The following is a 15,923-nucleotide window of genomic DNA, read 5'->3' on the forward strand; positions in this document are numbered from 1 at the left end:
CAAGAAAAAAATAGAGACTGAGCAGAAACAAAATCAACAACAATGAATATGAGGAAAGGACAATATATAAAGATAATCTACTCAGCACAAAAAATTAAGTGGGAAAAAAAGCTGTCAACAACACATAAAAAAGACATCAAAATGATAGCACTAAATTCATGGCTATCCATAATTACCCTGAATGTAAATGGACTAAATGCACCAACAAAAAGAAAGAGAGTGGCAGAATGGATTAAAAAACACAATCCTTGTATATGCTCCCTACAAGAGACACACATTAGACTTAGAGACACAAACAAACTGAAACTCAAAGGATGGAAAAAAATATATTAAGCAAACAACAATCAAAAAAGAGCAGGAGTGGCAATATTAATTCCTGACAAAATAGACTTTAAAGTTAAATCCATCATAAAGAATAAGGAAGGACACTATATAAGGATTAAAGGGACAATATACCAAGAAGATATAACCATATTAAATATTTATGCACCCAATGACAGAGCTGCAAGATACATAAAACAAACTCTATCAGCATTGAAAAGTGAGATAGACAGCTCCACAGTAATAGTAGGAGACTTCAACACACCACTTTCGGTGAAGTGAAGGACATCCAGAAAGAAGCTCAATAAAGACATGGAAGATCTAAACGCCACAATCAACCAACTTGACCTCATAGACATATATAGAACACTCCACCCAACTGCAGCCAAGTACACTTTCTTTTCTAGTACACATGGAACATTCTCCAGAATAGACCACATATTAGGTCATAAAGCAAGCCTTAGCAGAATCCAAAACACTGAAATATTACAAAGCATCTTCTCTGACCATAAAGCGATAAATGTGGAAATCAATAACAGGAAAAGCAGGGAAAAGAAATCAAACACTTGGAATCTGAAGAATACCCTGCTCAGAAAAGACTGGATTATAGAAGACATTAAGGATGGAATAAAGAAATTCAGAGAATCCAGTGAGAATGAAAACACCTCCTATCAGAAACTTTGGGACACGGTGAAAGCAGTGCTCAGAGGTCAATTTTATACCAATAAATGCACACATTCAAAAAGAAGAAAGGGCCAAAATCAAAGAATTATCCCTACAACTTGAACAAATAGAAAGAGAGCAACAAAAGAAACCCTCAGGCACCAGAAGAAAACAAATAATAAAAATTAGAGCAGAACTAAATGAAACAGAAAAACAATTGAAAGAATTAACAAGACCAAAAGCTGGTTCTTTGAAAAAATCAACAAAATTGATAAGCCATTGGCCAAATTGACAAAAGAAAAGCAGGAGAGGATGAAAATAACAAGAATACAAAATGAGGTGAGAGATATTACAACAGACCCAAATGAAATTAAAAGAATCATTTAACAAATTTGAAAACCTAGGAGAAATGGATGAATTCCTAGAAACACACTACCTAACAGAACTAACACAAACAGGGGTAGAACAAGTAAATAGACCCATAACAAAAGAAGAGATTGAAAAGGTAATCAAAAAACTCCCAACCAAAGAAAGCCCTGGCCCGGACAGCTTCACTGCAGAGTTCTACCAAACTTTCAGAGAAGAGTTAACACCACTACTACTAATGGTATTTCAGAGCACAGAAAAGGATGGAATACTCACAAACTCATTCTATGAAGCCACCATATCCCTGATACCAAAACCAGGTAAAGACGCCACAAGAAAAGAAAATTATAGACCCATATCCCTCATGAATGTAGATGCAAAAATCCTCAGCAAAATTCTAGCCAATAGAATTCAACAATATATCCAAAAAATAATTCACCATGACCAAGTGGGATTCATACCAGGTACGCAGGGATGGTTCAACATTAGAAAAACAATTAACGTAATCCATCATATAAATAAAACAAAAGACAAGAATCACATGATCTTATCAATTGATGCAGAAAAGGCATTTGACAAAGTTCAACACCCGTTCATGATAAAAACTCTCCGTAACATAGGAATAGAAGGAAATTCCTCAACATAATAAACGGTATTTATACAAAACCAATAGCCAACATCATCCTAAATGGAGAGAGCCTGAAAGCGTTCCCCTTGAGATCAGGAACCAGACAAGGATGAGACAAGGATGCTCACGATGCCCTTTATCACTGCTCTTATTCAACATTGTGCTGGAGGTCCTAGCCAGAGCAATTAGGCTCGATAAAGAAATAAATGGCATCCAGACTGGCAAGGAAGAAGTAAAATTGTCTGTATTTGGAGATGACATGATCTTATACACAGAAAACCCTAAGGAATCCTCAAGAAAACTACTGAAACTAATGGAAGAGTTCAGCAGAGAATCCGGATACAAGATAAAGATACAAAAATTAGTTGGATTCCTCCACACCAACAAAAAGAACATCGAAGAAGAAATCACCAGATCAATAGCTTGTAGTGTAGCCCCCAAGAAGATAGAAACACTTAGGAATAAATCTTACCAGAGATGTAAAAGGCTTATACAAAGAAAACTATAAAATGCTTCTGCAAAAAACCAAAAGACTTACATAAGTGGAAGAACATACCTTGCTCATGGATAGGAAGACTTAACATTATAAAAATGTCTATTCTACCAAAAGTGATCTATACATTTAATGCAATTCTGATTGAAATTCCAACAACGTTCTTTAGTGAGATGGAGAAACAAATCACCAATTTCATATCGAAGGGAAAGAGGTCCTGGATAAGTAAAGCATTACTGAAAAAGAACAAAGTGGGAGGTCTTACTCTACCTGATTTTAGAATGTATTATACCACCACAGTAGTCAAAACAGCCTGGTACTGGTACAACAACAGATACACAGACCAGTGGAACAGAATTGAGAATCCAGACATAAATTCATCCACATATGAGTAGCTGATATTTGACAAAGGCCCCAAAACAGTTAAATGGGGAAAAGACAGTCTTTTTAACAAATGGTGCTGGCATAAGTGGATACCCATCTGCAGAAAAATGAAACAAGATCCATACCTCACTCCATGCACAAAAACTAACTCGAAATGGATCAAAGACCTAAATATAAAATCTGCAAGAATAAAGATTATGGAAGAAAAAATAGGGACAACGTTAGGAGCCATAATGCATGGCATAAACAGTATACAAAACATTACTAACAATGCAGAAGAAAAACTAGATAACTGGGAGCTCCTAAAAATCAGCACCTATGCTCATCCAAAGACTTCACCAAAGGAATAAAAAGATTACCTACAGACTCGGAAAAATTTTTTAGCTGTGACATTTCCGATCAGGGCTTGAGCTCTAAAATCTACACGATACTGCAAAAACTCAACTGCAAAAACACAAATAACCCAGTTAAAAAATGGGCAGAAGATATGAACAGACACTTCACTAAAGAAGACATTCAGGTAGCTATCAGATTCATGAGGAAATGCTCCTGATCATTAGCCATTAGAGAAATGCAAATCAAAACTACAGTGAGGTTTCATCTCACTCCAACAAGGCTGGCATTAATCCAAAAAACACAATAAATGTTGGAGAGGCTGTGGAGAGATTGGAACACTTATACACTGCTGATGGGAATGTAAAATGGTACAACTGCCTTGGAAATCAATTTGCCGCTTCCTTAAAAAGCTGGAAGTAGAACTACCATACGATCCAGCAATGCCACTCCTTGGAATATATCCTAGAGAAATTAGAGCCTTTCTACGAACGGATTTATGCACACCCATGTTCACTGAAGCACTGTTTACAATAGCAAAAAGATGGAAGCAAGCAAGATGCCCATCAATGGATGAATGGATAAATAAATTATGGTATATTCACACAAAGTAATACTACGCATTGATAAAGAACAGAGATGAATCTGTGAAACATTTCATAACATGTAGGCATCTGAAAAGCGTTATGCTGAGTGAAATTAGTCAGTTACAAAAGGACAAATATTGTATAAGTCCACTATTATAAGAACTTGAGAAGAAAATATTCTTTGATGATTAGGAGAGGGGGGAGGGAGGGAGAATGGGAGAAGGGTATTCAGTAATTAGATAGTAAATAAGAACTACTTTAGATGACAGGGAAGACAACACACAATACAGGCAAGGACAGCACAAATGGACTAAACCAAAAGCAAAGAAGTTTCCTGAATAAACTGAATGCTTCAAAGGCCAGCATAGCAGGGGGAGGTATTTGGGGACCATGGTTTCAGGGAATATCTAAGTCAATTGGCATAATAAAATCTATTAAGAAATCACTCTGCATCCTGCTTTGGAGAGTGGCATCTGGGGTCTTAAACACTAGCAAGCAGTCACCTAACATGCATCAATTGGTCTCAACCCACCTGGATCAAAGGAGAATGAAGAACACCCAGGACACAAGGTAATTATGAGTCCAAGAGACAGAAAAGGCCACATAGAGACTTCATCAGCCTGAGACCAGAAGAACTAGATGGTGCCTGACTACAACCCATGATTGCCCTGACAGGGAACACAACAGAGAATCCTTGAGGGAGCAGGAGAGCAGTGAGATGCAGACCCTAAATTCTCATAAAAAGACCAGACTTAATGGTGTGACTGAGACTAGAAGGACCCCAGTGGTCATGTCCCCCAGACCTTCTGTTGGCCCAAGACAGGAACCACATTCCCAAAGCCAACTCTTCAGACAGGAATTGGGCTGGACAATGGGTTGGAGAGGGATTCTGGTGAGGAGTGAGCTTCTTAGATCAGGTGGACACTTGAGACTATGTTGGCATCTCCTGCCTGGAGGGGAGATGAGAGGGTGGAGGGGGTTATAAGCTGGTGAAATGGACATGAAAAGAGAAAGTGGAGGGAGGGAGCAGGCTGTCTCATTAGGGGGAGAGCAACTGGTAGTATGTAGCAAGATGTGTATAAGTTTTTGTGTGAGAGACTGACTTGATTAGTAAACTTTGACTTAAAGCACAACAAAAATTAAAAAAAAAAGTTATGTTGAAGTCCTAACCCCTGGTACCTGTGAATGTGAACTTGTTTGAAAATAGGTCTTTGAAGATGTTCAAAGTAGGGTGAGCATTAATACCATCTTAAAACCAAAAACCAAACCCATTGCCGTTGAGTCGATTCCAACTCATAACGACCCTATAGGATGAAGTAGAACTGCGTCATAGGGTTTCCAAGCAGCACCTTGTGGATTCGAACTGCTGACCTTTTGGTGGGCAGCCACAGCTCTTAACCACTACTCCACCATCTTAGTGGTATCCTTATAAAAAAGCGACACAGAGGGCGACAAAAGAGTTATGCTGCAGCTGCAAGTCAAAGATGTTTGAGGATACCAGATCTGGGGAGAAACAAGAAAGGATCTTCCCCGGAAGCATTTGGAGAGAGCAAGTCCCCACCAACAAGTCTGGTTGGGTTTCTAGCCTCCAGAACTATGAGGCAATAAATTTTTGTTCTTATAAGTCACCTTCTTGATAGTATTTTGTCGCGGCAGCCCTAAGAAACTCACGTATTTAATATAGCATAAATGTCTTACCAGCGGAAATGTTCACTGGAAGCCTTATCTCTGCTTGAATCGGATCCTACCACAGTTGGTGGCTGTAATCCTCCAATTAAAGCAGTGCTTGGTCAATCAAAAAAAGAAAAAAATGAAGCCATAAGAAAGAGTTTTACAAACATACAAAAATTGATGGAATGTGTCCCTACCAGGGCTCCACCACAGTAAAAACTAACAGTACAGTTGATCCTCGTTGTCATGAATTCCATATTTTTAAATTCACCTACTAACTAAAAGTTATCTGTGATCCCAAAGCTAATACTTGCAGCACTTTTTTGGTTATCTGTGGACATGCAAATGCACAGAGCAGCCAAAAATTTCAGTTGCTTGATGTGCATATTGCCAGCTGAGTTCCAACTCGGCTGGTTCAGTGTTTGCTAATTCAGCATTTGTGGAGAATTTATAGAACACAATTACCATGAAAAATGAAAATTGTAGTTCTTCAGGCAGAAAGAAAATTATGTGGATCAAAACATGGAAACACAAGAAGAAATGAGGAACACTGGAAAGGGTAAATATGTGAATACATATAAATGCATATTGACTATATAAAAGATAAGTAGAATTAAATAGAGCTGAAGTGTTTTAACATTCTAGCAGTTAACGCCAACATGGTTATTTAAGACCCGATCACTCACCATCTCATGTGCTCTTCATCACTGCCCCCATGACTTTATACCCTCAGACTGGACTCAGAGAACGAGTAAGGTGCTATTTCCCCTGGCACTGACTGCTTTATCTGACCCTTGTCTGGATGCTTTGACTCTAATCTATACTCACTTAATTTAGTGTATATCACTTTAGCCTTCCCTGACCATGACCCTAGGTCCCTGTTTCCTACAAGCATGATCTGGCAATTTAGCCAGTATATCCTCTGTTCTATTACATAATGTTCAACCACGAGATTCTTCTGACCCCAAGCCTGTTTTTTCTTTGTATTGCCTCTGCCCTGATGCCAACTTTTAAAAAATATTATTTTATTATGTTTTTGGTGAAAGTTTACACAGCAAACTAGGTTCCCATTTAACAATTACTACATGAATCGTTCTGCTGTAAAAGCCCTGTTTAAAGTGTTAACAAGCAGAGACGTCACTTTGAGGACTAATGTGCGCCCAACTGAAGCCATGGTATTTTCAATTGCCTCATAATACCTGTGAAAGTTGGACAATGAATAAGAAAGACCAAAGAAGAATTGATGCCTTTGAACTATGGTGTTGGTGAAGAATGATGAATATACCATGGGCTTTCAGAGAATGAACAAACCTGTCTTGGACGAAGTACAGCCAGAATGCTTCTTAGAAGTTAGGATGGGGTGATTTTTGTCTCACATACTTTGGACATGTTATCAAGAGGGACCAGTCCCTGGATAAGGACATCATGCTTGGTAAAGCAGAAGGTCAGGGAAAAGGGAAGATCCTCAAGGAGACAGATTGAAACAGTGGCTGCAACATAATGGGCTCAAACATAGCAACAATTGTGAGGACGGTGCAGGACCAGGCAACATTTCATTCTGTTGTACATAGGTTCGCTATGAGTTGGACTGACTTGACACCTAGCAACAGCAACAATACAAATTGTTCAGTAACATTGGTTACATTTTTCACAATGTGTTAACATTCTCGTTCATTCCATTCTGGATATTTCATTTCCAGTAATCTGGTTTCCCTGCCCCCCATACTCCTTCATCTGTGCTTTAGAATAAGTGTTGACCATTTGGTCTCGTATAGATGATTTTTTTTTTTTTTAAAAGTGCACGGTACTCACTGGTAATATTCTTCATTTTATGAGCCAATCTGTTATTTAGCTGAAAGGTGACTTCAAGGGGTAGTTCTGGTTCAAGGTTTATGGAGTACCTCAGGGCAATGGTCTCAGGAAGTGCTCTAGCCTCAACAGGCCCAGTAAGTGTGGACTTTGCAGGAATTTGAGTTCTGTTCCACATTTTTCTCCCCTTCTATCAGGATCCATCTATTCTGGTCCTGATGAGAACAGTCGTTAGTGGTAGCTGGGCACCGTCTAGTTCTTCTCGTCTCTGGGTAGTTCTGGTCTCTGACTGTGGTTTGTATAAACTGTTAGTTTCTTCTCTGAGTCTTTGGCTTCCTTTTTTCTTTTTTGTTCTGGACAAGAAGAAATTGATAGTTGTATCTTAGATGGCAGCTCACAAATGTTTAAGACCCCAGGCACTACTCACCAAACTAGAATGTAGAACACAAACTTTGTGAATGGCATATGTCAATTGACCAAGTTGTCCCAAGAGACTATGGTCCTAAGGTTTCAAACCCATAATACCAATCCTGCGAGGTGTTTGGTTATGTCTAAGAAACATCTGTAACTGTGCTCCCTATGTGCTATATGAACATATATGCACGCACACACATGTATATACATATAAAAACATATATTTATATATGCACACATATATACACATAAACAAACCTATACACATATATGTATACATACACACATATGTAACTACACATATATTTTTGGTTGTTATTGCAAAGCATTTACCAAAAACATTCTTTTGTGTGTGTGTGTGTGTGTGTGTGTACTTCTGAATGACATCATTTACTTTGGTAAGCTGTGTGTGCATTTCCCACATTCAGTGGTACATTTCCAAAATAACAAGTGCCTACTAACAAGTGTCTGTCTACTATCTAAAGAGTGATTTCCCCTCTCCCCACTCACCCATTCCTACTAACCACCAAGGAACACTGGTTTCTGTATGTATACCTATTTTTGTCTTTTTTATAAACGTGAGATCATACAATATTTGTCCTCTTGGGATTGACTTATTTCACTCAGCATAATGTCTTCCAGATTCATGCACATTATGAGACTCATCATTATTCTTTATGGTAGTGTAGTATTCCATTGTATGTACCACATTTTGTTTATCCAGTCACCAGCTGATGGGCACTTAGGTTGTTTCCATCTTTCTGTTATTGTGAACAGTGCTACGATGAACATAGGTGTGCTGACACCAATTTTTGCCATTTAAGGTCTATCCCAGGTTCCCTTCATATTGCCTGAATCATCAGTCTGGCTGTGCTTAGTTAGTATAGGCTCTACTTTTAAAGGTCCTATGTAGGAACCCCACTTTTCCAACATTCCAGGAGCCCCAATTTATCATGGGGGTGTGCTGAGTCCACATTCCCTCAGGACCAAGAGTTAGGCAAGATACACATAGGTCTAGGATACTTCTTGGGTGGTGAGTGAGTATGACTAGGATACAGTGCCCTGAAATTGCTTCTATAAAGTATTATTGGGCGTTAGGGCAGGCAAAGTCCAAAAAGCTCCTGGTAAAACTAGCTTTCTTCTCAGGTCTTTGCAAAATACCAGGCATTGAGGTCAGTTTTAGGTAGAAAGAGCCTCTTTATTATTTCTATATTTTTAATAATTATAAACCACATAAATAATGGCTTCTCAATTATTTATTTAGATCTTCCCATCCACTCTGAGTTAGGAAGAACTGAGATTATTATTCTCACTATAGGGATAAGGAAACAGATCAAAGATCAGGGAAGTTAACTGTCATGCCAAAGTTACAAGCTGAAATCAGTTTGTAACGTGTATGGAAAGTAAAACTCTTAATAAATGACCTTGGTCTGGTTAGGCTGGAAGTCTTGCCCTTTCAGGTCACAGTCAGAATGGGCATTAGTTGCAGTTTATATGTTATAATTAGACTCTTTCTTAGGAGACACTGCAGGAAAGAGGCTAGGGGTAAGGAAAAGCACAGCAAAGACTAAGGCACAAGGAAGCCCTACCTGAAGTGCTCACAACCCTGAGAACAAAGCATGACCTTGGGAGGCATGAATTAGTGCCACTAAACGGGGATACGGCATGGGCTGCAGGAAACCCTAGGGAAAGGATCCCTGGGATGGGGGTGTCCCCTTGAGTCAACTACTAAAGAAGAGTCCTGAGCCTATCATGAGCCCCTGAGGACTCTTCTAAAGTACAGCAGTTTCTGCTTCCAAATCCTTTTGAGAGAAGGGCTGAGATACATGAAGATAAAGCCAGCTGCATCCTTCCCAGCTCCCTCCTTCTCAAACTTCTCTCACTGTAGGTGGAAAGATGTGTTGGAGTTGCAAGAAGCTAGTGGAAAGGACCAAGAATTGTACTTCAGACTGCGGACTTTGACCAGAGCTGGAACTGCAGAAAAACAGGACATAGGTGACAGGTGTGGTGAGGGAGAAATGACGAGGGCACTGTCAATAACCTCCCACACCCTGTCCTGTTCGTAGATATCAACCCCACCCTCTTGCCCCCAATGCAATTTCCTTCTTGCCTGTATTATGGCTTTTTAATGGAAGGAGAAGTCTTGACAGTCCCATCCAAATGTTTTATCTACAAATTCAGTCCCTCCTCCTATCATAGAGGATGCTTGCCTCATTTTTATGCCAAACAATGTGAGCCATCTCCAAGAAGTCTTAGCTGGATCCTATCACTTCTCACCTCCTATCATTGCTCCTCCCAGCCCCCACAAGAATCCCCATCCCGTTTAGGAAGTTGCTACAGTATTCAGGAAAGAGATAATGAGGCCTGTACCAGGAAGATGACAAGGTAAGGTAGGAGATACATTTCTTAGCGATCCTTCTGCCACATGCCACATCCTTGAAGCACCTTAGGTGAGTGACCATCTTCCCTTATCTGGGTATTAATTTCCCAAATCTATCATTTTTTTTTTTTAATCATTTTCATATCCTCTTAGGATAAACATGTAGGCTACCAAAGAGCTGCAAGCGTTGACTGAGTACTTTCTCTGCATGGGGCCCGCTTTTAAACACTTTTGGGAGAGGCAAAAAACAGAAGACAAATCCTGTCATCAAGTGTGAGCATCTTGGCTCTGGAAACAGGATATGGGTACAGGACAATGACTCCTAAACATTGCACTAAACATTTACTGCAGAGAAGTTTCTTGGGTTCTATTGATAAGAGGAAGAAGAATGGCTCTATTCACTCTCTTACTCTGAGATTCTGATTCCGGGAGCAGAAGATCTTGCATGAACTTCAAAGGAAATAAAGCTTATAGACTGATGGACACTTTGTGCTTGTGTGGGAAGAATTAGAACAAATAATTTTTTCTTTGTGTGAAGTTGGGTTGGCAGGTCACGGGATAGTCAGTGATGTTCAGAAGAAGGATGGAGGAAGTTGGTGGACATGGAGATTCAGAGATAAAGTGAAACATGTTTAGATTTATGGAAAATGCATATTCAGGATGTTAAAGGTGAAACAGATATGTGGGATCATTTCACAGTCATTAATAGAGCTCCTGTCATCTACCAGGTGCTGTTCTAAGCAGTGGAGATATAACAGTTTGAAAAAAAAAAAAAAAAGCTCCTACTGTCATAGAGTTTGTTTGCTATACATTCACTTCTCATTCTTGGAAAAAATTGACAAGTATTAGTAAGACTTGGCAAAAATACTTTCCAATGAGAAGAAGATTTTATTCTGATGCAAGTAACCAAGGCTTGTGGGGAGTTTCTTAGAACTTCCATCCTGGATACATTTTGAATTAGGAGCTAACCAACCAGTCTAAGTCCATAGCAGATGGGTGGAAGGGAGGGTGTTCTGCACAAAGTCATAAGGTTTATTTTTCAGTAGTCTGGTAGTTGGTGAAATGTTCAACACCTACTGTATATGCTAGAGGCTGGGGATATAGAAGTGAATAAGGCGCAATCCCTTTACTTCAAGTCCCTTCATTTCAAAATGTTGTGGGCATTTGTGGGAAGGAATAGATATTGGAGAGCAAAAGGGTGACTCTATACTCTTGTTAGGTGGTTTTTGTAGCAGTAACAGATGAGAGAAGATGGTGTCACTTTGATGACTAAGGTGTGACTGACCCAAGCCATGCTCTCTCCAATAGCCTCGTATACATGAAAAAGTTGCGTAACTGAAAAAGAACATAGAAGAAGAATTGATGCATTTTGACTGTGGTGTTGGCAAAGAATATTAAGTATAGTGTGGACTGCCAAATGAATGAACAAGTCAGTCTTAGAAGAAATACAACCAGAACGTTTCTTGGGAGCAAGAATGGTGAGATTTTGACTGACTTACTTTGGATACATCGTCAGGAAAAACCAACAGCTAGAAAAGGACATCATCTTTTGTAAAGTAGGGGCCAACAAAAATGAGGGGCATCCTCAGTGAGGTAGATTGACACAATAGCTTCAACAGCGGGCTCAAACATACCAACAATCACGAAGATGGTACAGGACTGGGCAATGTTTCATTTTATTACACAAAAGGTTATTGCGAGTTGGAGCCAATTCATAACAGCAACAACAAAAAAGAGAATAGAGTCTGGAAAAAACTGGTAAACTCAATGTTTAAGGATTAGACAGAAGAAAAGAAAAAAAATGAACAAGAGAAGAGGGAAAGATTAAAATATTGTTAAGAAAAAAGGGTATTTGGTGTGGAAGCCAGAGGTCAGTATTGCTGAAGAGGTGAGAGAGTTCTCCTGTGATAAAAATGAAGGAGTTGAGAGATGTGTGGAGGAAGAGTCATATGAACAGAAAAATCAACATGAATATTAATGAAGAATCAAAAAAAGAAGCTCCTCATTTTCTCAGTAAGCTGGCAGCAGGGTTGTATTTAGTGAGATTTGTGGGTGTGGAAAGGACCTGGAAGGTATATTCTAGAGCACTGCTCTCCAAAAGAACTTTCTGCTATGATGGAATTATAATGTATCTACATTGTCTAATATGGTAGCCATCAGTCACTTACAGTAATTGAGCACTTAAGAAGTGTATTCTGTGAGTGAGAAACCAATTTTTTAATTTTATTTAATTTTAATAAATACACATTTAAACTTAAATAGCCACATGTGGCTCATGGGAACTGTATCAGACAACATAGTTCTAGAGAAAGTGTAGAGGTTGTATGATTAATCGAGAATGGCAGGCACTCAAATCTGAGATTTCAGAACAGAAATGACTGGGACTTTGGTTTGATTGGCATGTAGGATGGTGCCAGTGTATGTTTGACAGAAATATAGTAAACATATTTTTACTTCTTTTATCAAGGTAATCCTGACATCACTAAGAACACAGAAAATACTACCTCTTCTCCATTTCTTTCTGAATGCTGTCTTGTAGTATGAATCCTATTGAGTATTCTATTTATTCAATGAGACTCCAAGTTCCTTGAGTGCAGGAGACATGGACTATGTTTCTCCATGTCTATGAGGACTCCTAACTTATTTTAAATAGGGTTTAGGAATGCAAAAAAAGAGCTAATCCACCCAGGTGGGATAGCAGAGCTTGAATTCTGTAATTTTATTTTTTAGAAGGTGTACATAGAAGGTTAAGGAACCCTGTGAAAATCAACAAGGAGAATTTCCAGAAGCCATGTCAGTCTCCAATATCACAGCAACCCATCCGGCTGCCTTCTTGTTGGTAGGGATTCCAGGTTTGGAGCACCTGCACATCTGGATCTCCATTCCCTTCTGCTTTGCCTATACACTGGCTCTGCTGGGCGACTGCACCCTGCTCTTCATCATCTGCTCTGATGCAGCCCTTCATGAGCCCATGTACCTCTTCCTGGCCATGTTGGCAGCCATTGACCTGGTCCTGTCCTCTACAAAACTGCCCAAAATGCTTGCCATATTCTGGTTCAGGGATAGGAAGATCAACTTCTATGCCTGCCTGGTTCAGATGTTCTGTCTTCACTCCTTCTCCATCATGGAGTCAGCAGTGCTGCTGGCCATGGCCTTTGATTGCTATGTGGCCATCTGCAAGCCCCTGCACTATACCATGGTGCTGACCAGGGACCTGATCACCAGGATTGGCATGGCTGCTGTAGCCAGAGCTGTGACACTAATGACTCCACTTCCCTTTCTGCTCAGACACTTCCACTATTGCCGAGGCCCAGTGATTGCCCACTGCTACTGTGAACACATGGCTGTGGTAAGGCTGGCCTGTGGAGACACACGCTTCAACAATATCTATGGCATTGCTGTGGCCATGTTTATTGTGGTATTGGATCTGCTGTTTGTTATCCTATCTTACATCTTTATCCTTCAGGCAGTTTTACAGCTTGCTTCTAAGGAAGCTCGCTATAAGGCGTTTGGGACATGTGTCTCTCACATAGGTGCCATCCTGTCCACCTATACACCTGTGGTCATCTCCTTAATCATGCACCGTGTGGCCCGCACAGCTGTTCCCCATGTCCACATACTGCTTGCTATCTTCTATTTGCTTTTCCCACGCATGGTCAACCCCATCATCTATGGTGTTAAGACCAAGCAGATTCGTGATCAGTTGCTCAGTCTATTCCAGAGAAAGGATGTGTAGATGAATAGCTGTTTTCTCACACACATGTCCAGTACTATGTGGATGCTGGTTTGATGTAGATGAGAAAATCTAAAGTAGGAAAATTGCATAGTTTTCATGTTGGCAATTCTCAAATATGATAAGGAAAGAGGTCCCATTTCTCACAGAGCCACCAGTTAGGTCAGGCCTGGTTTGTCCCTTTCCTCTGGTCTGATAGCAAAGGTTTGACCTCCCAATTCTCATCGACTTCTTGAGTGATTAAGGAAGGCATAAAGAATCATCCAAAGTGATATACTCTGAGCAGGCATCGTCATCTAGGTGAAAAGACAGTGGAAATACCGGCTAAGATTGGCCCAATTGCATAGATATTGGTGAGCTCTTCATCTAGGCTGTGAGTGAGGAATTCAACCCCAAATTCTATAATCCAAAGGCCAACACTGAAATTACCTGTATATATTTTCTGAAAAGTGGCCTTCAGTCTCTGCCTGAACATAGCCACTGTTTGTTAACCTACCACTTCACAAGACTATTGGCTCTACAGTTAGAGTTTCACTTACAAGGAGACTTATTCCTTCTGTTAAGTCAGTTCCTTTTTTAATTTCCTTTCCTGGCTTTACCCATGCTCATGGCCAGTTTATTTATGGAACACTTAGCACAGGAGCCCTCTGACATCCCTTTATATTAATGTATAAGATCACTTAACTAACTGTTTACATACATATGTATTGTGTCTCCAAAACTTCTCATAGTATCTAGAAAGAATAAATTTTTGAATGAGGAGGTAACTATCATCTTTGAGTTACAGGCTGGGAAGCACACTTCTCTCTTGAAATTGAGACTTATGGAGATAAATAAGAAAATAAATAGTTACAATATGTAGTTGTGGTAGACTATATTATTGTTGGGGCCCTGGTGGCACAATGGTTAAGAGGTCGGCTGCTAACTGAAAGAGTGGTAGTTTGAATCCACCAGCCACTCCTTGAAAGCCCTATGTGGCATTGGAATTGACTCAACGGCAATGGGTTTGGTTTTTGGTATATTATTTTTACAGATATTCTTTTGTTCTGGGAGGAGTATTTCCTATCCCCACTGATGTTAAACCAGGTCATGTCACTTGCTTTGGCCAACAGAATTTTAGTGGCCTTGAAATGTGTCATTGTGAACAGAAAATTTAAAATGTGATTGCATAGCTTGTCTCAGTTTGTCTTGGTCTTCTGCCACAAGAATTAGAATGTCCCACATCAGGGTTTCTCTTTCACTATGGACCCAGGATGGAGAAAAGACATGGAGCAGATGTGAATCTGATTCACATCCTGGAGTATAGAACAGATGGCCCAAAGTGTTAATACAGCACAGGTAAGGCTTTGTTGTTGTTGTTGTAAATCACTGAGATTTTGGGGTTGTTTGCTTCACAGCATAACTCAGGGAAAGCCGATTGCTGGAGTTGTGAGCTCTATATTGCACTTCAACTTAATACAGTTCGAGGCTGTGTATTTGAAGAAAAATGAAGAAAATGCATTATTCCTTCTTCTAATCTATTCTACAAATGATACTGGATTTCCCTCATGTTTCTGCTTCTCTTTGTCTCCTTCTTATGCAAACGCTCATACCTGAGCATTCTTTTAGTTAGTTCTTTTTCATAGATGCTTTCATATAACTCCTTCTTAAAGGCTTACTTACACTACCATGTTCTTCTACTATTCATTTTATGACCATATTGTGCCCCTAGTAACAATTCTGAAGAAACTCGTCCAATTATAAGGAAGAGAGGAACCTGGTAGGCTCTGTAAAAGCATCTCCAGACCTCGGTTGTTGTGTCACAGCTTGCAGCACAGGCCCTGTGAAAGGTGACGGGTTCAGTGAATGCCTGGACGGTTCCCAGGGACGTCATTCCTACTGCCAACCAGTTCACGGTGCTGGATGGCAAGGAAGAAAGTGGTACGGACAAAGGGCCTCTGACTTTGTGCCCTGAGGCCTACCTACCCCTGCTTTTTTGCCTTTCCCTCTATGATTCCAGCTGACACCAAGAAGCTAAACTGGAGGAGATGCTGCTGTATTTTTAACCCATATAGAGACACAAAACTCTTGTCTGTTTTGCCTCAGCAGGGCTGGGATATTTTGTGCGACAGATTAGATTACTGTTTAAAAATTTCACTCTC

The 15,923-nt window shown here is 39.9% G+C and overlaps 1 protein-coding gene across 1 annotated transcript; it reads left to right on the forward strand.

Moving 5' to 3' along the window:
* Positions 1-10,273: 10,273 nt before the first annotated feature.
* LOC135232008 (olfactory receptor 52K1-like) lies at positions 10,274-14,253 on the forward strand. The gene has a single exon (XM_064289267.1). The coding sequence runs from the start codon at positions 12,841-12,843 to the stop codon at positions 13,783-13,785; it is 945 nt and encodes a 314-aa protein (XP_064145337.1). The 5' UTR covers positions 10,274-12,840; the 3' UTR covers positions 13,786-14,253.
* The last annotated feature ends 1,670 nt before the right edge of the window (positions 14,254-15,923 follow it).

This window comes from Loxodonta africana, chromosome 7, assembly GCF_030014295.1.
Source record: "Loxodonta africana isolate mLoxAfr1 chromosome 7, mLoxAfr1.hap2, whole genome shotgun sequence".
Lineage (NCBI taxonomy): Eukaryota > Metazoa > Chordata > Mammalia > Proboscidea > Elephantidae > Loxodonta > Loxodonta africana.

Bases quoted from the DNA above. Each gene is read 5' to 3' on its own strand.
- LOC135232008 (XM_064289267.1), top strand. From the start codon at position 12,841: ATGTCAGTCTCCAATATCACAGCAACCCATCCGGCTGCCTTCTTGTTG.